Source organism: Trichechus manatus, unplaced genomic scaffold, assembly GCF_000243295.1.
Source record: "Trichechus manatus latirostris isolate Lorelei unplaced genomic scaffold, TriManLat1.0 scaffold00066, whole genome shotgun sequence".
Lineage (NCBI taxonomy): Eukaryota > Metazoa > Chordata > Mammalia > Sirenia > Trichechidae > Trichechus > Trichechus manatus.
In genome coordinates, this window is record NW_004444002.1 from 4,626,202 (window position 1) to 4,654,101 (window position 27,900).

At 36.7% G+C, this 27,900-nt stretch overlaps 1 protein-coding gene across 3 annotated transcripts in view; it reads right to left on the reverse strand.

The window, feature by feature from the left end:
* Positions 1-27,900, reverse strand: part of TENM1 (teneurin transmembrane protein 1) — a 609,234-nt gene that overhangs the window by 494,184 nt on the left and 87,150 nt on the right. For all 3 annotated transcript variants that reach the window (XM_004379594.2, XM_012556473.2, XM_004379593.2), the window contains exons 2-3: positions 19,967-20,227; positions 18,256-18,312 (exon numbers count right to left, since the gene is read on the reverse strand). In XM_004379594.2, the coding sequence (XP_004379651.1) occupies positions 18,256-18,312; positions 19,967-20,227 (318 nt within the window). The remainder of the gene's footprint in view (positions 1-18,255; positions 18,313-19,966; positions 20,228-27,900) is intronic.

Genomic DNA, 27,900 nt, shown 5'->3' on the forward strand with positions numbered 1-27,900 from the left:
GTTTGGACAGAACAAGGGGATACTGCATGGTTTAAAGTCAGGAAAGGTGTGCATCAGGGTTGTATCCTTTCACCATACTTATTCAATCTGTAGACTGAGCAAATAATCTGAGAAGATGGACTATACGAAGAACAGGGCATCAGGATTGGAGGAAGACTCATTAACAACCTGCGATATGCAGATGACACAACCTTGCTTGCTGAAAGTAAAGAGGACTTGAAGCACTTACTGATGAAGATCAAAGACTACAGCCTTCAGTATGGATTACACTTCAACATAAAGAAAACAAAAATCCTCACAACTGAACCAATAAGCAACATCATGATAAAATGAGAAAAGACTGAAGTTGTCAAGGATTGCATTTTACTTGGATCCACAATCAACTCCCATGGAAGCAGCAGTCAAGAAATCAAACGATGTATTGCACTGGGCATATCTGCTGCAGAAGACCTCTTTAAAGTGTTAAAAAGCAAAGATGTCACTTTGAGGACTAAGGTGCATGTTTTCAATCACCTTGTATGCATGTGACAGCTGGACAATGAGTAAGCAAGGCTGAAGAAGAATTGACGCCTTTGAATTATGGTGTTGTTGAAGAACATTGAATATACCATGGACTGCCAGAAGAACAAACAAATATGTCTTGCCAGAACGCTCTTTAGAAGGGAGGATGGCCAGACTTCATCTTACATACTTTGGACATGTTATCAGGAGGGACCAGTCCCTGTAGAAGGACATCATGCTTGGTAAAGTAGATGGTAAGCGAAAGAGAGGAAGACCTTTGACGAGAGGGACTGACACAGTGGCTGCAACAACGGACTGAAACATAGGTCCTGTAACTTTGGATTGTGAGGATGGCGCAGGACTAGGCAGTGTTTGGTTCTGTTGTACATGGGGTTGCTATGAGTCGGAACTGACTGGATGGCAACTAACAATAAATTATATATCTATGATACATTTTGTTGTTTTAGAAAATGTTTTACTGAATAAATTTATTTCCATTCTGAACCAAAAAACCAGGTTTAATCAAATTTCTTATTATACCCCTCCATTTTGTAAGCATGTTTACGATTTATAACTTCAGTTTTTCATCTTTGGGCTAGAAGTACTTGGGCACTTCAATGTTTCTGAAGAGTCTAGATGAGCAAATTTACATATTAAGGCTTCAATTTGGTATGGGTACAATATGTAGGAAAGCATTTGTTGTTGTGTTTGTGTGCCACTGAGTTGATTCTGACTCATAGTGACCCTACAGGACAGAGCAGAACTGCCCCATAGGGTTTCCAAGGCTGTAATCTTTTCAGAAGTCGACTGCCACATCTTTCTCTCGTGGAGTGGCTGGTGGGTTAGATCTGCTGACCGTTTGGTTAACAGTCAAGCACTTAACCATTGTGTCACCAGAGCTCCTTAGGAAAGCATTTACTACTATTCCATATTTCCAAAATGTGTAGGAAAATTTGAGGTTCATTCTTTCTTACTCTGATAATAACTGTTGAGGTGTAATATTAACACAATTAGACCTTAGGCTTTGCAAAATATATGGGATAAATATAACCAGTAATTTAAATATTGTTCATAACGCAATACCTTGAGAAATGTTTCTGCCTGAAGCCAGTATTCAGTTTTCTCATGTCCATATCCCTCTTGGGTTAATTAAAAATGTTATTTTATCATATCCATGTTGGAAAATGTGAAATTTAACATGACTAATTTATTTAACAGAAAAAGACAAACAGATTGCTGCCCTAATTTTTCTGCCACACTTTTCTCATATGTGTACTTCACACTATCACATGGAATAAGACTTATATGTTGAAACAATTAAAAACCACAACAAACTATGAAAGAAACAATATTAAATGTTTCTTTCAAAACCCACAAACCCCCTTTTCCTGCAAATGGGTAGCAAGTTGTCATTGCACTAGAGATAGGGCCGGCCTTAAATAAATCCAACAAGCAAAAATGCCAAGTTATGAAAGCCACATATTTGAGGGCAGGGTAACGATTCACATTATATAATGTGACCAGATTTTCTGAAAAGTTCCTTTACATACTGATCTCATGCAGCAAGTAAAACTATGAAAAGATTTGCATGCAATGCTTTAGGAATACATCTCATGCATGCAATGAGAGACACCTGAATCTCAAAGAGCACTTAAAAACCCACGCTCTTCTTAAACAAGCTAGTGAGTTCTCAAATGTACCATGATACGGGAGCAGTGCTATGGCATTAAAATTACAAGACCTATAAACATAATATTGAAGAATGATTTTTTGGAGCAAAACAAAAATTGAACTGGTGTAAAGAAGGAAGAATCCAGAGCAGTGGAGAACAAGCAGCAGTCTTTTCTCATCCATATCAGGAATGTGTAATAAATTACCCTCTTCTCTCTCATACTGTCAGTAGAAAACGATGTTTAGATTAAACCTCGCTAAGGCCTAAAAGGATAATTTGTCAGTATTTTCCAGTTTACTACCAATGCAGTATTGATTTGCTAGGGTCCTTCTTTCTATTTTATTTACACTAATTCAATCTGGAACAACTGAAACCTAACTTGTTGGAAAGCAAGTTATTTCTTTAAGTCTCACAGGCCCAAGGTATAAGCTACAAGAAAATATGTCCAAATTACTCTATCTAGTTCTTGTGGGTAAAGACCAATCCCTTCGTTGGAGGCAAACTATTATCAGAGAAAAGCACTTTTCTGCTGAAATCACCTTGGGCTAATTTCTTTTTTATAAAAGTATGTTTCTTGGGAGAATGTAACCAAAAAAAAAAAAAAAAAAAAAAAAAAACAGTTCCAAATGCCTGCCCAATTTAGCTGACTCGTGACTCTAGTTCTAGGCAACTGCTTAGAAACGAGAAGTAAAACAGAAACATTTGATAAACCTTCTTATGGCTGAAGCTGATAAAGATGACAGTCTTAGAGTTTGATGTACAAATGACAGAGCTTAGGACAAAGTTACACTTGAGGCAAAAGATAAAATTACTTTCCAAATTCTTGCCACTCCCTATGTGAGTCATATAAATTAACAGACCCAGGACTAAAATGAAACCAGCTAAATGTTAAAATAATTTATGTATATACGTTGACTGCAAGTAAAAAATTAATATATATCAAGTTCTTAATCTATGGAACTAGGGTTGTTTCTCTTCCTTCCTTCCTTCCTCCCTCCTCCCCTCCATCCTTTCTTTCTCTGTCTTTGTCTCTCTCTCTCTCTCTATTGCTTTCTTTTTGTGGTTGTTTTTGTTTTGTTCTGCTTTGTTGTTTGTTTTTCCTTCCTGAGGTTCCTCGATGTCAGCTGTGGTGTTGTTTTGACACCAGTAAGTATGAGAGGACTGGTGAAAATGTCATGAGTTATGGGTTTATGGTTCTTCCAAGGCTGAAATGCTGCACTTTCATTTCCTTCTCTCTCTCTCTCTCTTTTTCACTTTTATATACATTTCCTCCAACTCTAACATGACTCAGGATTAGTAACATCTCACTGTAACATCTTCTCATACTTTCTTATCCTAGTCTTACTTTAGGAGTGACTGTTCCATAGGTTTACATTTCTTGACAATTTTGACTAGATTGGTCAATTCTAATTGGAATGATTTTTTAGAAAATCAATTGATGCATTATTTGATAGAATACTGCTGTCTTCCTAAACAAAAGCCTCAATAATTTCTACCGGAGTGACTAGGCAATTCAGTCAGACAACATATCAATTTAGACAATGTCATAAATGAGCCAACCTATTTGACAATTTTGATTGATTTGCTTATTTTCATAGATTACTTAAAAGGTACACGCATGTGTTTATATATTTGTTGTTTATTTATGGACACACAATCAGTTGGTATTTGCTATTTCTTAAGTCTTAAAATGAACTATGCTGACTCTAAAGTTCTCCTAAATACCCATTTGACTTGTGGTCTAACTGTGATTGAATATGGTTATGTCTGTATGCATTGATTTGGCATATCAACTGTGCTGCTTCTTCACACACAAATTAGCTTGTATATTTTACCAATAAAGGCTGGTATGGTCACCTTGAACTAAAACTAAACAAATCCAGGAACCCAAAATATAGGTCTGACTGATTCAACTATTAGCTTAGGGATTTAAAAACTACTGACTTTATTGAGCTGATTGACAAAGTCATTCAGATACCAAACTGGTTTACATATATAGACAAAGCCCTAAAAAATCAATTGTGCAAGAAATAATAGTTCAAGTCTATCAAAACAGTTATTCAGTTCTCTGTAAAGACATAGTCAAAACTACATACTAGGAATTACCATTTCTATATTTATATATTCATTCAAATATTTGTTGAACAACTGCTATGTGCTAGACACTATTCTAGGAGGTTGGAATACTTCAGTAAACAAAACCAACAAGGATCCCAACCCTCATGGAACTTACAATTCTTGAGGAAGGAGACAAGAAATAAGCAATAAACATAGTACGTAAGTACCATGCGGCATGTAGAAGGTAATATATACTATGGAAAAAAAGAAAAGGTAGAGCACTGAACACTAGTGACCGAAGACCAGACAAGTTGTGAGATGACATCAAGGACATCATACATGAAGAAAGCAAAAGGTCATTAAAAAGACAGGAAAGAAAGACCAAAATGGATGTCAGAAGAGACTCTGAAACTTAGTCTTGAAAGTAGAGTAGCTAAAGCAAGCAGAAGAAATGAAGTAAAAGAGCTGAACAGGAGGTTTCAAAGAGCAGCTCTAGAAGACAAAGTAAAGTATGATAATGAAATATGCAAAGACCTGGAGTTAGAAAACTAAAAGGGAAGAACACGCTTGGCATTTTCCAAGCTGAAAGAACTGAGGAAAACAGTTCAAGCCACAAGTTGCAATACTGAAGGACTGTATGGGCAAAATATTGAAAGACAAAGGATGCATCAAAAGAAGATGGAAGGAATACACAGAATCATTGTACCAAATAGAATTGGTCCACGTTCAACCATTTTAGGAGGTAGCATATGATCAAGAACCATTGGTACTGAAGGAACAGATCCAAGCTAAACTGAAGGCATTGGCAAAAAAAAAAAAAAAAAAAGGGTGAAGGAATTGACAGAATTCCAACTGAGATGTTTCAATACACAAATGCAATGCTGGAAGCTCTACTTGTCTATGCCAAGAAATTTGGAAGATAGCTACCTGGCCAAATGACTGGAAGAGATCCAAATACACACCCATTCCAAAGAAAGGTGATGCAATGGAATGCAGAAATTATTGAACAATATCATTAATATCATATGCAAGTAAAATTTTGCTGAAGATAATTCAAAAATGGTTGCAGTAGTACATCAACAGGGAACTGCCAGAAATTCAAGCCAGATTGAGAAGAGTATGTGGAACCAGGGATACCATTGCTGATGTCAGATAGAGCTTGGCTGAAAGCAGAAAATACCAGAAAGATGTTTACCTGTGTTTTATTGACTATGCAAAGGCATTCAACTGTGTCGACCATAACAAATTATGGATAACATTTCAAAGAATGGGAATTCTAGAAGACTTAACTGTGATCAAGACCAAGAGACAGTTGTTTGAACAGAACAAGGGGTACTGCATGATTTAAAATCAGAAAAGTTATGCGTCTGGGTTGTATCCTTTCACCATACCTGTTCATTCTGTATGCTCAGAAAATAATCCGAGAAGCTGGACTATATGAAGAAGAACGCTGCATCAGAATTGGAGGAAGACTCATTAACTACCTGCATTATGCAGATGACACAACTTTATTTGCTGAAATTGAAGAGAACTTGAAGCACTTGCTGATGAAGATCAAAGACTACAGTCTTTCAGTATGGATAACACCTTGACATAAAGAAAACAAAAATCCTCACAAGTGGACCAATAAGTAAAATCATGATAAACGGAGAAACTATTGAAGTTGTCAAGGATTTCATTTTACTTGGATCCACAATCAACGCCCATGGAAGCAGTCGTCAAGAAATCAAATGATGTATTACATTGGGCAAATCTGCTGCAAAAGACCTCTTTAAAGTGTTAAAAAGTAAAGATGTCACCTTAGAGACTAAGGTGTGCCTGACCCAAGCTATGGTGTTTTCAATCACCTCGTACGCATGCGAAAGCTTGACAATGAATAAGGAATTCGGAAGAAGAACTGACACCCTTGAATTAAGGTGTTGGCAAAGAATATTGAATATACCATGGACTAAATCTGTCTTGGAAGAAGTACAGCCAGAATGCTGCTCAGAAGTGAGGATGGCAAGACTTTGTCTCACAGGCTTTGGGCATGTTATCAGAAGGGATCAGTCCTGGAGAAGGACGTCATACTTGGTAAAGTAGAGAGTCAGCAAAAAAGAGGAAGATCCTCAAGTAGATGGACTGATGCAGTGGCTACAACAATGGGCTCAAACATAGCAATGATTGTGAGATGGGAGCAGGACTGGGTAGTGTTTCCTTCTGTTGTATATTAGGGTCACTATGAGTTGGAACCAACTTGATGGCACTTAACAACAACAAGTTTTGAAGTCCCTTAAATAATTTCCCAAGTCATCCCACGCCTCCTACCAAGCATGCATTATGCTTTTTTCGGCTGTAGCATATTCCATTGCATGAATATGTATCATAAATTATTCCACTAACCTCCTAGCTAAATGACTTTACGTATTCTCTTTGCACCTATTGATGAACATTTTTAAGTTTATTCCCAAGTTTTTGATATTTCAAACATTGCTGCAGTGAACAGTGGCATATATATGACTGCATACTCATTCATTATCTTCAGGATATTTTCCCAGAAGTGATATTGCTGGGTTGAAGGAGATATATATTTTTGCTAGATATTGCAAAATTTCTTTTCATAGAAGTTGAGTCTATTTATACTCCTATAACTAACGTTTCATACGTTTGTCAACAAAGTGTATTTTCATATTCATTATTATTACCAATCTGATAGGTGACAAATAACTCAAGTCTTTTCACTGTTTATTGTGAAATAATTTTAGACTCACATAGATGTTGCCAAAATAGTACAAAGAGTTTTTATGTACCCTTCACCCAGCTTCCTCTAATGATAACATTTCCCATAACTGCAGTACAAGTATTAAAACCAAGAATATACATTGGTACAATACTATTACCTAAACAATAGATCTAACTTGTAGTTCAACACTTTTTAAATGCAATAACTTGTTGTTTTTTTGTATCCTTCTATGAAATTTAATAACATGCAATCACCATAACAATCAGAAACAAAACCATTCTATCTTCCCCAAAACACTCTTTCGTGCTTCTTAACAGTCATTGCCTCCCTCAACTCCCATCCTTAAATCCTGGAAACCGATGATCTGTTGTGCATCACCCTAATTTCCAGTTGTAATGTGTATTTCACGTAAGAGTTTATTTTTTCATATGTTCAAGAGTTATTCTTATTTCCTTTTCCATGGCCTTATCCATTTTTTCTGTTTTTATCGCTGGGCTTATTTCTTATTGATTATAAGTATTCCTTACGTAGAGAAGAAAATCAACCCTTTGTATGCTACAAATATTTTTTCCAGGCTTGTCATTTGTATTTTGACTCTGCTGACATTGCTGGTATTTTGACAGAAATCACCAGAAGTAGAGTCAAATATATATACAAACTTTCATGTAGTCAAAGTTGACAACATTTTTGTTTAAGGCTTCTAGTTTTTTTTTTTTTTTTTGTGCTATATCTAAAAAGGCTTTCTTATTCTAAGGTTAGGAAAAAAATCTTCCCATATTTCCTTTGAGTATTTATATTTCCTTCTAGTACTTATTTTCATGTTTAAATTTTGCTCCATCTACAATCTATTTGCTATAGGGAGTGAAGTAGAGAACCAGCTCTATTGTTTTCTAGATGGCTACCCAATTGTCTCAACATCTTTTTAAAACAATTCATATTTTCCCTATTAACCTGAAATGCCATCTTTATCATATACTATATTCCTGTTTGTATTTGGTCCATTTACAGGCTTTTTCTTACAGTCTAACATTTATTTATTCATATGCTAGCACTACACTAGTTTAATTATAATGTAGGACTTAAATATGGTTTAATATCTGGCAAACCTATCATCACTACATTACGTTTTTTACAAATATTTTAAAAGTGTTCTCACATATTTGCTTTTTGCAATTTGACCATCAGAGCCAACATATCAAGTTTTTTTTAACAAGGCAAACTAATATTTTTATTGGAGGCATGTTAAAATTACAGATTGATTTAGGGAGAGCTTTTGGTAGATTTACAATCCAAGAATAGGGTACGGATTTTCTATTTCTTCATGTCGTCTTCTATGTTCCTCAAATAGCACTGTATAGTGTGTGTGTGTGTTTGTGACTCTTGCACTTTTTGTTGGTGTATTCTTAGGCATTTTGACAGTTGTTGCTCCTATTATAAAAGTACTCCTTGATTCAACTATATTTTTCTAACTAGTTCTTTGTAAGGAGGAAAACTATTAATTTGGTGTGCTAATATTGTACCTAACTAGTTTACTGCATTCTCCCTATTGTTTGTATTAGCTTCTCGATTAATTATCTTAGAGTAATTTTAGGTATACAATCATATAACCTGCAAAGAATAATTTTATCTCACTGTTTCTAATTTTATCCTTCTTATTTCTCTTTTCTAATGGTGACAGTGGCTACCTCCAGAATAAGTTTAAAGTAGTTGGTGATAGTGGACATCCTTGTTTTATTCCTGATTCTAGTAGGAATATGGACTCCCTGGGTGGCTCAAACAGTTAAGCACTCAGCTACTAACTGAAAGATTGGCAGTTTGAACCTACTCAGCGGTCCCTCAGAAGACAGGCCTGGGGATCTGCTTCTGAAAGGTCACAGCCTTGAAAACCCTATGGATCATTTCTACTCTGTACACGTGAGGTCGCCATGAATCAGAATCAACTTGACGGTGACTAATAACAACAAATACTAGGAATGTTTCTAATGCTTCCTTACTTAGAGTAAAACTGGATTTTATGATTTTAACATAATATCTTGTTAAGGAATTAGATATATATTTTTTAATGAAGAGTCTCTGTCAAAAATTGATGAGCAGCTGTGTAGTACTGTAGATAAACACAAGGATTTGGAATCAGATTGCCTATGTTTGAATGCTGGTTTTGCCTCTTACTAGCTAAATGACTTTACTTATCTTCTTCTCAACTCAGTTTACTCATCTGTAAATAAGGATGCTATTCATACCTAACTCATAGAGTGGTTGTGAGAATTAAACTCATTAATGTTTGTAAAATACTTAGAACACAACGTCTGCAGAGAGTAAATACTATGTGTTCGTTAAATAAAACATCAAGTTTCATCAAATGCTTTTTTAGCATCCATGCAATTTATCACATGGTTAATCTACACTGATCTATTCGTATGGTAAATTAGAGTAAGGGAATTCTTAATATTGAACCATCCCTGCATTCCAAGTATGAACAGCATGTAGTTATAGTACATTACTATTTTAATATATTGCTAGATCTTCTTTGCTAGTATTTTATTTAAGAATATTGCATAAATACTCACAAGTAAAATTGGTTTGTAGGTTTACTTGGTGCTTTTTTTTCAGATTTAGATCTCAATGTGTTTCTTGCTTCCAAAAAAAATTAAAAGCAAGATTTGGAAGCTGTCATTTCACTAAGCTCTGGAACTATTTAAGTATCATTGAAATATGTTCCTTAAAGGTGTTTGTTAGATTTTGTCTGTGAAACTAATACTGCTACTTTTTTGGTTTGGGTTGTTATTTGGATATTTTATTTCTATTATATAAATTAGTTTAGATTTTAACTCTCTTCTGAGACCAGTTTCAGTAATTTATATTTTTCCTATAAACTCATTCATTCCACCCAGATTTTCAAGTGTATTTTAAAAGAGTTGAACGAAGTAGTCTCTTATGAGTTTTTCTGTGTCTGTAGTTATTTTGACATGATAGTTTCTTATTTTCACCCTTTTTGTGTGTTATTTATTTTATTCTCCCTTCAGAAGAATTGGCACTTGAATTTATTTACTAGTTCTAGGTTGTATATGATACATAGTTAAAAAATCTGTCCGTTCAATCAACAAATGAAGAAATGTCACTAGATAAAAAAAGAGATGGAAAAATGTTCAATTCCAGAATCAATCAATGACATTTAATTGTAAACAACATATTTACATTTTTTACATTTCAAATTAGCAAAAAAAAAAATGTTTTAACTAAATCATGCTGTTCCACTTGAGGGTATACTGAAATTATCACTCTCATGCTTTGTTAGTGGAGGAATATGAATTAGGAATTAATTTAAAAATATATATCTTCAGCTTTAATTTCAACACCCTTGTACCCTTGCAATCTATTGTAATGAAGAAATCAGAAATGGGTCAAAGTTTTGATTGCAAAGATGTCTATTGCAGCATCTTTATACTAGTGAAATACTAGAAATGTTAATATTGAAAAAATAAGGGATGATTAATTAACTTGCGTCATATCAACTTGATACATTTAAAATAATATTTGACTAAGACTTGGTTACACGGAAAATGCTTATGTTTCAATGTAAATGAAATATCAGGCTGTATAGATCCTTATAAAGCAACAGGATACACAGAAGAATAAAGGAGGGGTGCTACTTCACAAAAAATAGATACTGATATTTTATTTTTGAGAGCCTTGAGTTCTTCCTTTACCTACTTTTCAGTAATTTTCCAATTTTCTTTAATAATCTTTTTATTAAAAAGTATTACTTTTATAACAGAAAACTTACTAAAAAGTCAGTCAACTTGCTTCTGAAATAGTCAATACGATTTTACATTTCTCTAAAGTTATTCTACCAAAAGTGATCAACTGGAATACATGAAAAAATAAAAAATCAACTACATACATACAAATTGTGGGCTATTCTGCATTCCCCTTCCCAAAAAAGGAATTTAGCTCTGACCAGCAATCTCATGAATATCTATCAATAGTTAAAAGATGAACAGTGCAAGAAAACATGAATGGCTTAACACAAACCCATTGTGAAACCCAGAAATAAACAACCAAAAGCATATGCCCTATCTATGGCAACTGAAGCATCATTTTCATATTCAGATGACAGTACTGTCACTTTATTTTGTAGAGAATATGGGCTCAGTCATATTTTTCCTATATTTTCTAAGCTTTATTTCCAACATATTCAGAAAGTATCAATGTAAACATATCAACTCATTTTTACTTCTTCCATACTATTTAATGTACAAAAAAAGTGATTAAACAATATATCAAGATCAAATCCAAAGACTACTCTTCTAAAAAAGTCTTAGAGAATATTATACAGCCATTAAAAAGAATGAGGCAGATCCATACTGTAGATATGTGAAAATATCCAAGATACAATATTAAGTGCAAAAAAGCTATTCGACATTCTATAGTATATGATCTCATTTGAACATGCACAGAAAATTATGGAAGTGATACATAACATACTCTTACCACTAGCTACCTCTCAAGACTGACACTGACGGGTAAAGAGGGAAGTAGACTTTTCACTTTAAACCTGTTTTTACTCTTTTACTTTTTAAACCATTGGATTGTATTACTTTAATACTAAAAAATACTAGTTAAAAATTACATACTGCAAAAGAAAATAAGAGCTTCTTATATCTAACTTTATAGTGGCTTAAATTTCAATATCACAAAAATTGTTTTCAATTGTAAGCATATCACAGTCACCAGAGAAGTGTCTCACCCACACATAAAGTAATCCCAATGACTTACACACTTCCTCTGATCGAGCAACATCTCCAAAGGAGCTGTTACAAAGTCAACTGCAGTGTCTTATACTTGCCGAATGGGTCCAACAGAGCCATAAGGAAGTCAGTTACATGCAGGGATCCTGCCAAAGCTATTACCAAGTCATTGCATTGTTTCACACACTTCCTTTGACATTCAAATTGTTCCTGAGGAACTGTTATCATTGCTATGGAAGCGTCGTGTATAACTTATCCTACCAGGGGAAAACAACAAAGCAAAGGAAAGAAATGTAAAAAAACAAACAAACAAATTCCCTCCATTAAATGCACATGAATGGCCCACATAGTCAAATATCAGAAGGAATAACTTGTCATTTGGGTATAACTATTACATGTCATTCAAGAAACCAAGGTGTTAGGCTACCCTTTTTTTCACAACTTCTGCTGTTCCACTGAAGCATTTTAGGGTCTGAGAACAGCATGTGCACGGCTATGATGGTATGGTGTTTATTGGTAGTACATGGTATATTACCAGGATTCTGTGGTATACAGTACAGAAGCAATAGAGGGAAGTGCTGATGGATTTTTGGCTGCTGTGGGATTTTATCAGATCTTCCCTTACCTATAAAGTTCCTAATATCAACACATAAGAAGCTCAGCTACGCAACAATCACTGAAAAAAAAATAAAACTTCCGAACAGTTAAAATCCCAGCTCTTCCTTAAGGGGCCCTACAATGAAAATAGGAAACACAATACACCCTCTCCTCACTTATCGACATGGTTAGGTTCCAAAGACCAGGTCTTTATGTGAAATCTGCGTTACGTGAAAATGGAGTGTTCGTTTCTTCCATTTCAAACAGTTATACATTTATACAAGTCCATACTGTCAGTGGGACAGTAGCTTCCCAATAACCTTTGGGAAATGTAGGTGGGCGCTATATGTCCCACTGGTCATGTTAATGCATAAAATAGTCGGAGAGTAGATTTTTTACTATTGTCATAAATGTGTAATGTCAGATAACGAGACAGTCGATAAGTGAGGAGAAGGTGTAGTACAGGTTCATTCTCAACCAGAACTGAAGTGCTTCAATGAATTTCCTCTTATGGCCTTGTATGCTTAGCAAATCAAGACTGTTGGCAACTGAAATGACATATTATTCAAGGTAAGACAAGTGCAAGGATTTTGCCCAGCCTGAAACAAGCAGAAAGTAGGACGGACTCGGCTAGGCTAAAGAGTTCCCTGGGACATCAGATGTTTCAGAAGTCACATTACATGTTTGTCTAATCCTTGATAACAGAGACTACACCTGTAGCGCCTATTTTAAATTAGGCTCATAATATATTCTTGCTGAGTGATAGATAATAACCACGAATAATATTTACTGAGCATTTAATATGTAGCAGGAAAACTGTAAAGTGCTATATACCCATTTTTCCATTTAATCCTCACAAAGGAAAGCCTTTGAAATAGGTAATGTCTTCATTTGACACATGAGCAAACTGAGGCTTGAAGAGATTTAGTTGCCTGTCTCTGGATACAGGCCAGGTAAGGGGCAAAACCAAGACACAAATGTAACTCTATCTTATACCATAGCCCATGCTCTTAACCACTCACTGCACAGGCACATTACCTATTTAGACTGCATCAGTATAGACATTTTTACTTTAATACATGGTTTCATATCCTTTGTGCTCTCATATCATGATACTTACTAAATTGGATTAAAATTAGCTCTTTATCGTCTACTAGTAGACCTCCATGGGTATACCTGCCCTGTTGACACTGACGGCCCTGCATTGGGAACTGCTCCAAGATTCAAATGGGTGGGCCCCCAGAAGACAATCTTTGCATTACTGACCTTACCCCTGGTTCTATCTGTTGGAATCAATGGCAGACATCTGACTAAAGCTGGGCAAATTATTTTGTCTCCTTAGAATTTAGAAATGGTACTGAAAAACATCCAGTTAATCTCAACTTCTTTCCTCAAAAGAAGAAAAATAAACCAGGGAGCTGGATGGGCTTTTATGCCTGCCTGGTAGATGGAGAGTTAGAGAAAGTCAATCTTCAGAGACAGGGCTGAAAGGAATGGGTAGACAGAAGCAAGCCACGGCAAATATTCTGATCTAATCCTTTCTTGTGGCCTATCCACACTCGGCCTGGGTTCTATGATGCACTCTCATATCCTCCTAATAAATTTGTTTTTTGTTTCTGCTAAGTCGGGTTGGTTTCTGGTCAGGTTGGTTTCTGTTACCTGCAATAAACAATCCTAACTAATAGGACATCAATCTCTCTCACTAGACTGTAAATTCCTTGAGGTTGGAGATTGTGTATTCTTCTTCTTTCATATATCCCCAGTCTCCAATACAGAGACTGGCAAAGAGAAGGCGCTCAACAATAAATATTGCTTTAAGTAATATCATTATCATTAAAACTATAAATAATTTCTTTGCTATTTATACTATTTTAAGTTATAGGTTACAAATGCTTTTTCTCTACCTCTTTCACTCCAATTAGCACCTTTATTAGCATTTTTATTTTTACTTTTTATAATCCAACCTCTCCATTTTCACCATATATGAAAAACACATTCTTGGAAATTGATTATACAAATTTAGCTGCTAACATAGTTTTTCCTGCAGCCTACTATATAGTCAAATATAACTACTGAAAGATACCCTAATCACTGATGTTGATACTCCAGTAGGACTGTCAAACCCTTCCAAGAAATGCCCCATGGATCACCTCTCAAAGGAAGAGTTATGAGTTTGATGACCAGACGTCTGATTCACTGTGACATTTCTATCCTTGTAAGAGTCTTACAAGATCAGAGACGATCCATAAAATAATACATTATCTCTCAGTTTAATTTTTACCCTCAGAGCAATGCACATTTACCTTTTATGTAGGGCCTACTGTGCTACTTTGGACATGTTGTCAGGAGGGGCCAGTCCCTGAGAAGGACATCATGCTTGGAAAAGTAGAGGGTCAGAGAAAAAGGGGAAGACCCTCAACGAGATGAATTGACACAACGGCTGCAACAATGGGCTCAAACATAGCAACAATTGTGAAGATGGCACAGGACCGGGCAGTGTTTCCTCATGTTGTACATAGGGTCACTACGAGTTGGAACCAACCCGAAGGCACCTAATAACAACAACAACAACTGTGCTCCAGGTCTAGTGGCTAAGTGATGAAGCTACAGCAATGAACAAACCAGGCCCTGTCTTCAAGTAGCTGCCAGTATAGTGCTTATTAACAACCATTATGAGGATCGAAAATATACAACTCGAGTATTAGACTATGATGAATAGTAAGTAAGCACTGAACTACTAGCCAAAAGGTTGGCAGTTTGAACTCACCCAGAGGCATCTCAGAAGACAGGCCTGCCTGGTGATCTGCTTTCCAAACGACAGAGCCTTGGAAATTCTATGGAGCACAATTCTACTCTGCACACATGGGGTCACCATGAGTCAGAATCAACTCGATGGCAATGAACAACAAAATGTTGGTAGCAGGTGAAATGGAAGTGGTAAAGAGGTGGAATGAATAAAGCATGATGACTAATATCACAGTGTTACCCAAGTGTTGACTGCTCCCAGACACCAGGATGAAGCTAACTTGAGAGAATTTGCATTTTTCCTAATAGATGATTGATTATCCATATATGACAAAGGGTTTACTCAGGACAAATGTGAGGGAATGAAAACAAAATGTACTGGTGTTCTGATACCCATGGAAGCCTAGAATTCCAGATCCCCTTCTGTTACCTGAATGCTCTCCTTTCACTGTGCTTTAGGCCTCCCAGTCCAAGTGTTTCAGTGCTGAAATTGAGGGTTATTTATTTTAATTCTTCATGGGTGACAGCATGTCGGAGACTGAAATTCAATTAAGGCCAACCAAATAGATTTTATGGAAATGAGAACAAATAAATATTTTGAAAGGCTTGACCAATTAATGAAATGAGAGAAACAAGTCCTTACAGACATGATTTTGAAAATGCGTAGAACACCCAAGTCGTATCCTCACAGGATGGAGAGAACTGACAGTATCTTTGAAATTACTTCTCAGGTCTTTCTTAGTGGGACAACTCACCCAAATTAACAACTTCCCCTATCTTCACTTTTCTCCCACATGCACAGTAATGAGGCTTAAATCATCCTAAACTAGTCCATGGGATTTGTGCCCATTGCCTCATCAATACTCTAAATCTAAAAACCAGAAACTGTAAGAAGACAGAAATGGAATAAAATGTCATCGACATTAAGTGACTAAGGGGTGGACAGCATGAAGTCTGAGATAGGGAGGTATGTGAATCATAAATATTTTAAGCAGTTTTACTCTTTTCAAACACAGTATATATAAAACCCAAATTAATGAAATAGATTCCCTGCTAGCTCTGCTTTCACGAATGGATAAGATCAATGGGAAATGAGTAACAACACCTGCATACAACCACCAAGTTTAGTTTATTAAAAATAAGTTGCTTCCTTAAATCAACATGCTTTCGGAAAAACTGTTTACATGCTTCTCTCAACTCAAACCTCCTCTGGAAGAATCCATAGAAAGGCTAAAGTCAGGCCAGATCCGGTTATCATCAACTGAAAAATCTGTGGAATCCACAAATTTTCATAGGTCATAAATAAGATTCCAAATTTTATACTCCTTGTTGAAAATTAGTAGGAGGAATCAGAATAAGAATGACAGAACTCTAAGTTGAACAGAGAAAACTTGTTCAAGTGAATGTCTTACATACATATGTGATCCAAGGAAGTTAAGAAAAAAAAGGTGCTCCATTAAATAAATGGCTATTTGGAAAACAATCTATTGCATTTAGCCAGCTGACTTCTGAATTGTTGTTCTAACCGTTCCTTATACGCAAAATGGGAATAACAATAGAATCTATTTCCAAGAGTGGTCATGAGGATGAAATGAGTTAGAGATGTGAAAAGTATTTTTGGAAATTGTGAAGTGCTGATCAATAATAATAGTGAACGTTCATATTCACTTATAAGTTTCAAGCATTGTTCTAAACCTTTATATTCATTCAATCGTCACAAAAACCTAGAGGTAAATAATAATATTATCCTTATTTTACAGATAATAAAATCGAGGCATAGAAAATGTAAATAATTTCTCAAGGTCACACGGCTGGGATTTAAACGTAGGTTCTCTTGATCCAGACTACAATATTTTGAATCACTATGCTCCACTCCCTCTCAACAGTTGAAATCGTTTTTAGAAGAACACATACGGTCAAGAGGGGTTTGCAGCTAAGGGCTAGCTTTTAGCAGAATGACGCACACGTGTTCCTTGGCAGCCCAGTCTGATCTTGTGGTACTCTATCCAGTTCCTAAAATAAACATGGTCTATAAGGAAAAGGCAGCCCTTGTGATGCACTGGTTAAGAGCTGGGCTGCAACCCGAAAAGTCAGTAGTTTGAATCCACCAGCTGCTCCTTGGAAACTCTATGGGGCAGTTCTACTCCGTCCTATAGGGTCACTATGAGTCGGAATCGACTTGGCAGCAATGGGTATAACGAAAAGAAAGGGTGCATTGCCTTCGCCCTAGAGTCCTCCATCTCTACCTCAGGAGGTAGTGTTACATCCTCAGGGCTGATGACAGAGTAGACTGAAGGCCAGTGAAACTGAATAGCACCAACTATTCCTGAAGGCCCAACCTTTCCAAGGGATATGACACACTAACACAGTATAGTGGCTCATCTAAGTAAGCAGTTCTCATGGGGTGAGTGGTGGGTAATATGTATTTTGTAAAGGACCTCCAGCTGAATTCTGATATGGCTTCCTGCTACTCCCTTTCCCCCAGGCTGCTCTCCCAATTTTGAGTCATTGCCCTGTGGTCAGATGTGAGCACCACACAGGGTGTTAGAGAAGGGCCTAACACAGACTTAGTCATCAAAATCATTTATAAATGCTACTTTCAGTATCCCTCTGCAAACGGCCAAAATCCAATGAGCACAATGAAGACAAAAATAAAAGAACACAGTTACACATTATAAATACAGGCTTACAGAAAAGAATTAGTAACATTTCTTGCTTTTGAAGGTGTGATTTATAATTGATGGCATGGATAGAGGGTGATTCTAAAGCCAAGCTGGGAGCATCTGGAAGAAAAGGCCAAGGTTATCTGCTGGGAGGCATCCTAAAGTCATGGAAATGTTTGTACTACACTAAGATAATGGTGAGAGCCATGCATCTGATACGGAGCAAGTCATGGGGCCAAACCCAACTCAACCTGATTTCAGTCTTTGCTTCCATACTAAATCATTGTGTTTACTCATCCCACTTTAAATCGCGCCTAATCCATCCCCCTACTTCCCCCTACCCCATGCCTCTTCATCTGCACCAACATGCACACACGAAGTTTGCCAGAGGAAAGCAAACTGATAAGCTGCCAATAACGATCTTTGACAGGTACACTGACCAAGCCCCTCTGTTGTTTGTCAAAGGGAGAGGGTTCCATTTTGTGGGGTAGTTGTCAGGGATGGGGTGAGGTAAAAATAATTTGTCATCAAATATTTGGAAACACTTGCCTTGAGTAGACCCAGCTTGAGCCTCCATGTTACAACAAACAGGAGAGAATTTAAAACCTGCAAAATCAAACATTTTATTAATTAATCTTCGTCCAAGTCATCTGGGATTCCTAAATCTTCAACTCTTGTCCTTCATTCAATAGTGTTTCTTTTTTAATAACAGCTTTATTGAGATATTATTCATGAACCATGGCATTCATCCTTTTAAAGTGCACAATTCAGTGGTTCAGTGCCGTGCATCCAGCACCAATATCTAATTCCAGAACACTTTCATCACCTCAAAAGAAACCCCATACTCAGGGTCTTCCAGGGAGTAGAAGAATAGGAGAGCCCCGGTGGGGGGGAATTCTTTCTTTAATTTCAATGTTTTAACCCAGTGAACTTGCTATAACTTCCTATGTCAGGAGTGAGATGAGGGAAGAAGAAGACTTGGCAGTACAGGAGATCACCTATCACCCCCATATCACATACTTTTGGTCATTATTTTTCTTGTCTGGCACATGAAGCCCAAAAAACTGTAGTGACCTTCCAAGGTCTCCTAACTTTCGTCCCACTGCTCTTTCACTTACATGAATAAACATATGTATATCAAACATACTCGTTTCTCATTTCCATACTTCATCTCCTACAATACTCTTGGCCAAAAGTCAGCAATAAATATATATATACATACATACATATGTAAAAATTCAAAAAATCAAGAAACCCCAAAGATACTTGGTGATATAGCCAAGTATTATGGCCTGTGAGTTAGGAGAAAGATATTCCAACTAGTGGGCAACTCTAACTCATGATTAAATCCTTTGGCCAGTGTCCCATATGGGCTGAAGGATGCAGAGGAGTAGAGAGTAGAAAAAGCTACAGGGACAAACTTGTTGGATACCTCTCTGCCACCTGATAACATATGAGTTAGCCACTGAGTTGCTAATAGACTAGGCCTTCTGGCTTGTGATGGGGATTTATGAAATTTGGTCAAACAGAATGATGGAGAGGATAGGTTAACGTGCTTAATAAGCATTAATGTGTTTTTTATGAAAGGATTTTGGTCTAGATAGAAGAACAGAAATAAAATAAATTAACTCCTCCCTCCCCAACAAATCAAAAATACAAAACTTTTCTAAAAGTTGGAAGAAAATAATATATAATTGCAATTTAATAATACTGCTGTTAGTATCTATCATCTGGCAAATGGCTGACCTTAATTCACTTTCTTCTTCTGTTTTTTGAATCATTTCAGCCTAACCTGATTAATTTGAATCTGTCTCCACACTAGATAGTTTAATCTGAATAAAAATAGGAAGAACATACAGTGTATGCATGCTATACAATTGTTCGTCTCATTGTTCATACGTTGATACAAAGTCAAAATATGAAATGAGTACTTTCTGTAATAAATCCCACTAGTAGTACACTGGAAATAAGATGAAAATAAAAGGTGAGTAATAAATAAGATATGCACAGCATTGCTGACTACGTGAGATTATTTCCCTTGCGGGTTTCCCAGAAATGAAAAGTATTTTGTCTATTATTGTAAATAAATGCATCCATTTGCCAGATACTTAGGTAAATGCCTTGTTCATGGGACCCTGCTAACTTTCATTTCCATTCTGCATATTAAATGAAAAATGGACATAGGTAAGGAAGACAAAGAAAAAGCCAATAACTGCATTCTCTCTGTGTTTTGCTTTAAAAGTACAGGTAGTTTTATTACCATTCTCCCCATCAGACTTCCGTTCGTGGTCTGTGTCAGTCAAGGACAATGCAGAGTTGGCCCGGCTGGACAAACAGGAACTATGCTCCGATTTCATACCCCTTATCCACATTCTCAATGCATGGTCAGGTGAGGCAGCGCCTTCTGTCTCTGTGTCCACATCAGAACCCATCTCTAGCTGGTAGCCATGCCGGGAAACGCTGTGCATGTCTGTCTGGTAGCCAGAGCACAGAGTGTGAGGGGTTTCACAGAATTCCATCTCTGGGAGGAAATAAAGTTCAGAGTAAAAGTTTAGCAATATAAAGAAACAGCCATTAAAAATCCTGCTTTCTGTCCTCATGCCCCCTTCCCCCATTGCTAGTAATTATGGGTTTTTGCAAAGTTGGAATTTTGGCCTTTTTATTTATGGCACCTAGGATTCTGTGCTTATTTTGCACTTCTGTAGCTTAAAATTATGCTCCTGTTGATTCTTACAAGGTTCTGGAAAAAGCATGCCAAAAATAGCTTTATAGCTACAATTTTAGGTTGCACAAAATGTAATGAAATAAGTGAGTGCAAAGGAGTATAAAGTGTAGAGAGCTGTCCTTTAAAAGATATTGCTCTTCTTGGAACATATATATGCTCTTTAGAGAGCACACTTATTCTTAAAATTTTTAAAGTATTGTTTTCTTAAGTATTTTATACACATTGGAGTTAAGAATAAATAAGGAATATGAACAATCTGAGAAAAAATACTGAGTTCAAATACAATTTTCTAAAATACTTTTTCCTGAAACACATTAAACTCTAAAATTATGAATGTTGTTGCTGCTGTGTGCTGTAGAGTCGATTTTGACTCCTAGTGACCCTACAGGACAGAGCAGAACTGCTTCGTAGGGTTTCCTAGGCTGTACTCTTCATCGGAGCAGATCACCAGCTCTTTCTTCTTTGTAGACACTGGTGAGTTTGAACCAACAACCTTTCTATTAGCAGCTGAGTGCTTAACCATTGCACCAACAGGGTTCCTAAAATTATGAATACATAATATTATTATTTCCCATTGGCTCCAGAGGAGTTTAAGGCCTACTTCATGCCAATGAGTCTGTTTCATTTATTCTTTCAACAAATACATAAAGAAATATTCAGCCATATATTGCACCTCGGCAGTGCTTCATGGTTTGGATTTTTCCCCCTTTCCTCTCACATTTTAGAATCAGAAAATATTTAGAATCCCAGCAATCATTTTGCAATTTAGGAAAATAAAATCCAGGGGGTAGATGGCCTTTTGTCCATAGCCCACATCAGATAGCAACAGAGCCCTTCTACCTAAAACACCCATTTGGGCACAGTTTCTGCTAGACATCAGTGAAGTCCCACCAACTTATTGCATGAATATCAGGCATCCAGTCTTACAGTCAGTTTTTCTCTTTTCTTTTCTTTTTTTATTGTGCTTTAGATGAAGGTTCACAGAGCAAATTAGTTTCTCATTAAACAATACACATATCGTTTTGTGACATTGGTTACCAACGTCACAACATGTCAACACTCTCCCCTTCTTGACCTTGGGTTCTCCGTTACCAGCTTTCTTGTCCCCTGCTGCTTTCTCGTCCTTGCCCCTGGGCTGCTGTGCCCATTTAGGCTCGTTTTGTTTTATGGGGCTGTCTAATCTTTGGCTGAAGGGTGAACCTCGGTAGTGACTTCAGCACTGAGTTAAAAGGGTGCCCAGGGGCCATACTCTTGGGGTTTCTCTAGTCTCTGTCAGATCAGTAAGTCTGGTCCTTTTTTTTACAGTCAGTTTTACATTCAATTATGGCAAAGTGTCAAAAAGGGGGAAAGATGCTTTAACAGTCCCTAATAAGTTAATGAAAAATGACCACATGCCAAGACATATCATCTGAAATGTCCATGTAATACTTAGATAAGGTAATCCAGGGATGTAGTACACTATATAGGATTTTCTCAGACTGATATCAGAGACGGTATGTCATTTGGCCAAGAAGAGGCTTAACTGAGTGCATCTAATCCTCAGCACATATCAATAAAATGCAAACCCCAAAATGAATTTAATTCTTTGAATACAGAAACTGCTAAATCTTGGACAATCCAGATACTAGAGAAAAGAGTCCAGACTATGAATATATTTTAAAAATAGCTTTTTTTGTGATATATAATAGCTAAACAAGAGTTTACTAAGTCAATCCTTAATACTTATTTAATAGCCATTAGGGCCCAGTACTGTGCTTTATGGAACAGATATTCTAGGAAAATAAAGCTACTATAATGTACTCAGAAAATTCAATGATCAATTAACTCTTTCAGGGTCATAAGTAACTGCTGAGTACATTACTTTATAATTTCTGTGATGAATGTCTTTAAGAGTAATTGTAGTCTACAAAAAGTGTCTAAATTCCAAAAGAATGATGTTTAATATATATATATATGCATGGTTTCCACTTGTCAAAACGTAAAATCTTATAAAACCATGATTCTCCTTGCCATAAGGATAAAACTAAAAATCCATTTTGCCCAATATAAATCTTAGTGATCTAGAATACTGGAATCAGTTAATATTCATGCCTCTTAATTTCACAGTGTTTCCTATCCAATCCTATTGCGCAGTTGTTGCTACAGCAACATGATAATGAACCTGTCAGCATGAAGCTGTAAGAAAGGAATTCTATATAGGCCTGTATTCGCAACTTCCTTCATTCCCCTAGTGTGGCGGTTCTCAAACTTCAGACTCATCTGGAGGGCTTGTTACTCCTCTCCCCCTGCCCCCCAGTTTCAGCTTCTGATTGCATAGGTCTGGAGTAGGGCCAGAGAATTTCCATTTCTAACAAGTTCCCAGGTGATATATATGCTGCTGGTCCAGAAATCACACTGAAAACTACTGCCCCAGAGTTTTCTGTGAAGCCAGTGAGAGGCAGGAAAAGGGAAGATGCCTTTAGTAAGGGGAGAAGAAGGCACAACCTTATTGTGTCGTTACCATAGATTTTGCCGCACCAACTACAATTCTATTCGGAAACAAAAGTAAGAAAGGCTTTGAGCTGAATGTTTGCATGGTGCCCCCATTTATTTTCCATGTATTCAAGGCGCTAATTAGGAAATTTACTTTCAAAAGCACAGACTTACATCTATTTTCACTCATACAATTGCATGAGATGTGACTTTCCATACTCAGATATGAGTATATGAGTCATGGTAAAGACATTAGTTGGGAAACGATGAGCAAATAAAAATAAATACATGGCCAATTTGTCCTTTTTGAACTAATAAAATACTAGATATTGTTGTTAGCTGTCGTTGAGTAGGCACCAACTCATGGCGACCCCATGCACAGTGGAATAAAACATTGCCTGGTCCTGTACTATCCCCACCATCAACTGGAAATCAGATTGTTGTGATCCACAGGGTTTTCGTTGGCTGATTTTTGGGAGTAGATTGCCAGGCCCTTCTTCCTAGTCTGTCTTCGTCTAGAAGCTCCACTGAAACCTGTCGAGCATCATAGCAACACGCAAGCCTCTGCTGACAAACACTGATGACTGCACATGAAACGCACTGGCTGGGAATTGAACCTGGGTCTCCCACATGTTAGGTAAGAATTCTACCACTGAACTACCACTGCCCCCCTTTAAAATACTACATAAGGTAAGATAAAAAACGAGTACTGAGGGATGTATGTAGAATCTCTTTGTTAAACAGATTGTTCCCATTCAAAAGGAAACGTGAACATGGCTTTGTTTCCTTCTAGGGGATGTCATGTAATATGATAAAAACTGCAGAGGATGAACAACTGATTTTCCATCAAAACTATATCCTGCTTTTAATACAAAGTCTAAATCACTAATTCTCTAGTTAAATACAGTTAGATAAAAGAATAATTCCTTGTAGATCTATAATTACATTAAACAATCCAAGTAAGCTTAGTTATCTAGTGCTGCTGTAACAGAAATACCACAAGTGGATGGCTTTAACAAACAGAAATTTATTCTCTCACAGTTTAGGAGGATAGAAGTCCAAATTCAGGGCACCAGCTACAGGGGAAGGCTTTCTCTCTGTGTCAGCTCTGGGAAGAGGTTCTTGTCATCAATCTTCCCCTGGTCTAGGAGCTTCTCAGTGCAGGGACCCCAGGTCCAAAGGATGCACTCTGCTCCTAGCACTTCTTTCTTGGTGGTATGAGGTCCCCTCTCTCTGCTCACTTCTTTCTCCTCTTAGCTCTTGTAAGATAAAAGGTGTTGCAAGCCACATCCCAGGGAAACTCCTCTTATATCCAATCAGGGCTTTCACCTGAATAATGGTGTTGCATCCCACCTTAAGCCTCTTTAACGTAACCTAATCTTGCCTCATTAACCTCAGGTAGAGATTAGGATTTACAACACACAGGAAAATTATATCAGATCACAAAATGGAGGACAATCACACAATACTGGGAATTATGGCCTAGCCAAGTTGATACACATTTCTGGGGGACACAATTCAATCCATAACATAAGCTATCAGTTGCATTTTCTCTTAAAGTAGTAAGGAAAAGAAAAGAAAAAAGTTCCCTTTATTAACAGTAAGTGATGTTCACTGAAATGCTTCACTTCCCTTTCCTGAAATCAAAGTTACTATTGTAGAATATTTCCTTAAATATACAAAAGTCTTGGTGGTGTTCAAAATTCCCAGTGGATGCATTTTCTATAAAGCACTTACAATGCACCTTAAGTGATTGTTTTTTAGCCTTGGACACATAACCTTGTTACCTAAAATACTACATATTCCCTAGAGAAGATAAAGTTCAACTGGATTTCTTATAGATCAATTCTTACCAAAAAGCTAGCCACAAGAGAAATGTGAGTTTAATCTTAGAATATCCAAGATTTAAATAAATAGACTGGTACCATGAGAAACTACATTTCAAGAGTAAACAAGTATAGAAGTTGCCAAGTGAATGATACATTTTGGGCCTCACAAACATGTATTTAATTTTTATTCTGAGGAAAACCTATTTTTCAGCCTTGAAAGAGGCAAAATCTGAATAGATTTTAGGGTGGAACTCCATTTTTTTAACTGGCAAAAGATTGAAGAGATATTTCACAGAAGAAGATATAAGAATGTCAAAATTGCAAGTGAAAAGATGCTCAAATCATTAGTTATCAGGAAAATGCAAACTAAAACATAGAGAGACACCAGTACCCACCTATTAGAATGGCTAAAATTAAATTCGACCACACCAAGTGTTGACAAGGATGTAGAGCAACTATAACTTTTATACACTGCTGGTGAGAAAGCAAAATGGTACAACCACTTTGGAAAACAGTTTGGCAGATTGCTAAACAGTTAAGCTATACTTACCAGAAGTGCAATTACACTCATAGACATTTACTCCAGACAAATGAAAATTTCTGCCCACACAAAAACCTGTACAAGGTTGTTCACAGCTGCTTTATTTGTAATAGTTAAAAAAGTAGAAACAATCCACGTGGACACCAAAAGGTGAATGGATAAACAAACGTGGTATATCCATATAAAAGAATAAACTATTGATGCATAACAACATGGATGAACCTGAGAATAACTATGCTGAGTCAAAGAAGCCAGACAAAAAAAAATCTACATACTATATGCTTCCTTTTGAAGAAAATTCTATAAAATGAAAACTTATCTAGAAAGCAGATCAGTGGTTGCCTGAGGAAGAGGGTGGAAGGAGGGATGGATTACAAAGGGGCACAAGGAAACCTTTGAGGTGATCTAAATGTTATCTTAGTGTGGCAATGGTTTTGCAGGTTTATACATGTCAAAACTTATAAAATTATACATTTTAATATGTTGACTATATGTAGTTTATTGTTCTTCAACCTCGACTCCATGGCAACTAACAAGAAGTTTGTGTTTTTGTTTTAATGGTTGTACACCACCAGAAATTAAGACAACTGAAGAGACTGGGAATTAGTCAGTTTTCATAGGTGGAACCAAAAGTCTCAGAGCTACAAGGCGCTCCTTCTCTCTTCCTCCCAGTGGAAGTGCATGTAAGCCCCCCAAAACAAAACCCATTTCCGTCGAGTCAATTCCAACTCATAGCGACCCTGTAGGACAGAGTAGAATTGCCCCATTGGGTTTCCACAGAGTGGCTGGTGGATTCCAACTGCCAACCTTTTGGTTAACAGCCATAGCTTTTAACCACTACACTACCAGGGCCCCTGGAAGTACATGCAGCATGAACATAAAGGTAGCCAAAGTGTTATCTTGCTTATGTCTAAGCTAAGAGGCAATCAAGCCTGACTGGCACATGATTTCTCAGTGATCCTCTGGGGCCTACATTTATCCTAGGGACATAACCTGAATTTAGGATGAAAACAATGGATGACACTGATACCTCATGAGCTAGCAGCTAAGGGAACATCTCATAGCTGGGGATCATGAGATTGAGTTGAGTGGGTCTGGCACATAGAATCACCTTAAAACCCGCTGCGATCACATCAGTGAGTTGATTCCGACTCACAGCAACCCTACAGGACAGAAAAGAACTGCTCTATAGGGTTTCCACAGAGTGGCTGGTGGATTTGAACTGCTGACCTTTTGGTTAGCAGCCAAGTGCTTAACCACTGCTCGCCTTAGACATATATTACTGCTAATAAATTAATAAATTTTAAAAATGTTATGAAATGCTGAATAAAATGAACTATCATATTTTCTCTCTGAATCTAAGGGTTGAACTTCAGATGTTCAGCCTGGAGAACTCATTTATCAAAACTTGAAACGGAAAGTAATAGTTATCTATATCAACGTTTTTCTAGAAATGTCATTTATGAGTTTCTCATAAGCTCAAGATTTTTATTTTTATCAAAATTCTACCCATCCACACTTCTTCTAAAAAGCCCAGGTTTAAGGAATCAAGCTCCACATAAGTAATTGGAGGTCAAATATCATGATTAATCTTAGCCATGGCCTGAGAAATTTGGGGCTATAACTTGTGAAGATAATAGTCCATTTCCAAAAAAAAAGCAGAAGGGGGAGGGGATACAAATTATTGGCTATAATCGCTGTGACTCATAACAACTCTTATTGGTTGTATGCAAAGCAGGTGTTATTTGTGAGCCATGTGGTTTTAACAGGTCACTTAACATCTTGAGGCCTCAGTTTCCTCATTTGTAAAATGCAAGGGTTCAACTAGAAATAAAACTATGAGTAATACCTTTGTTCTAAAATTCTGTAATTATAAGTACAGCATGTTATGACAAAATGTGGAATGGTTAATATTTTCAAAGGAAAAATAGTGGTTTCATGAATTAAGAAGCTATTTATACATCTATTGTGAAGGATAATCACATATGTCAGCCAAATAAGATCTCTGTCGTGATTACAAGTTTGGCTATATTAAAATATTGATACAGCCTAGATATCCACTGTGAATTTCAATATCATTGATACAGATATAAATACAGAAATAGATATTAAAAAAAAAAACCAAACCAAATCCATTGCTGTGGAGCTGATTCCGCCTCATAGCAACCCTATAGGACAGAGTAGAAATACCCCATAGGGTTTCCAAGGCTGTAATTACAGAAGCTGACTGCCACGTCTTTCTCCCATGAAACAGCTGGTTGGTTCAAACTGCGGACCTTTCAGTTAGCAGCCAAGGGCTTAACCACTGTGCTACCAGGGCTCCCGGAAATAGATACAAAATATACGCTAAATCTTTGAGATTCAAATGATTTTGACGTACTCATAGACATTGACTGCTTCCATTAAGGCAGACAGATTAAATTAAAACAAATAAATGATTGTCCCTAACAAAAGATGTTTAAAAGAGGTCTCAGATTACTGTTGCTAATTGTTCCCCCTACCGTTGACATAACCAAGCACAAGAGTTGTTGAGCATTCATCTTTGGACATTTTTACTAAGGAAGGGGCATAGAGATGCCTTGAATTCCCAGTAGAGATATACATCCAAACATTAAAGGACTAATTCT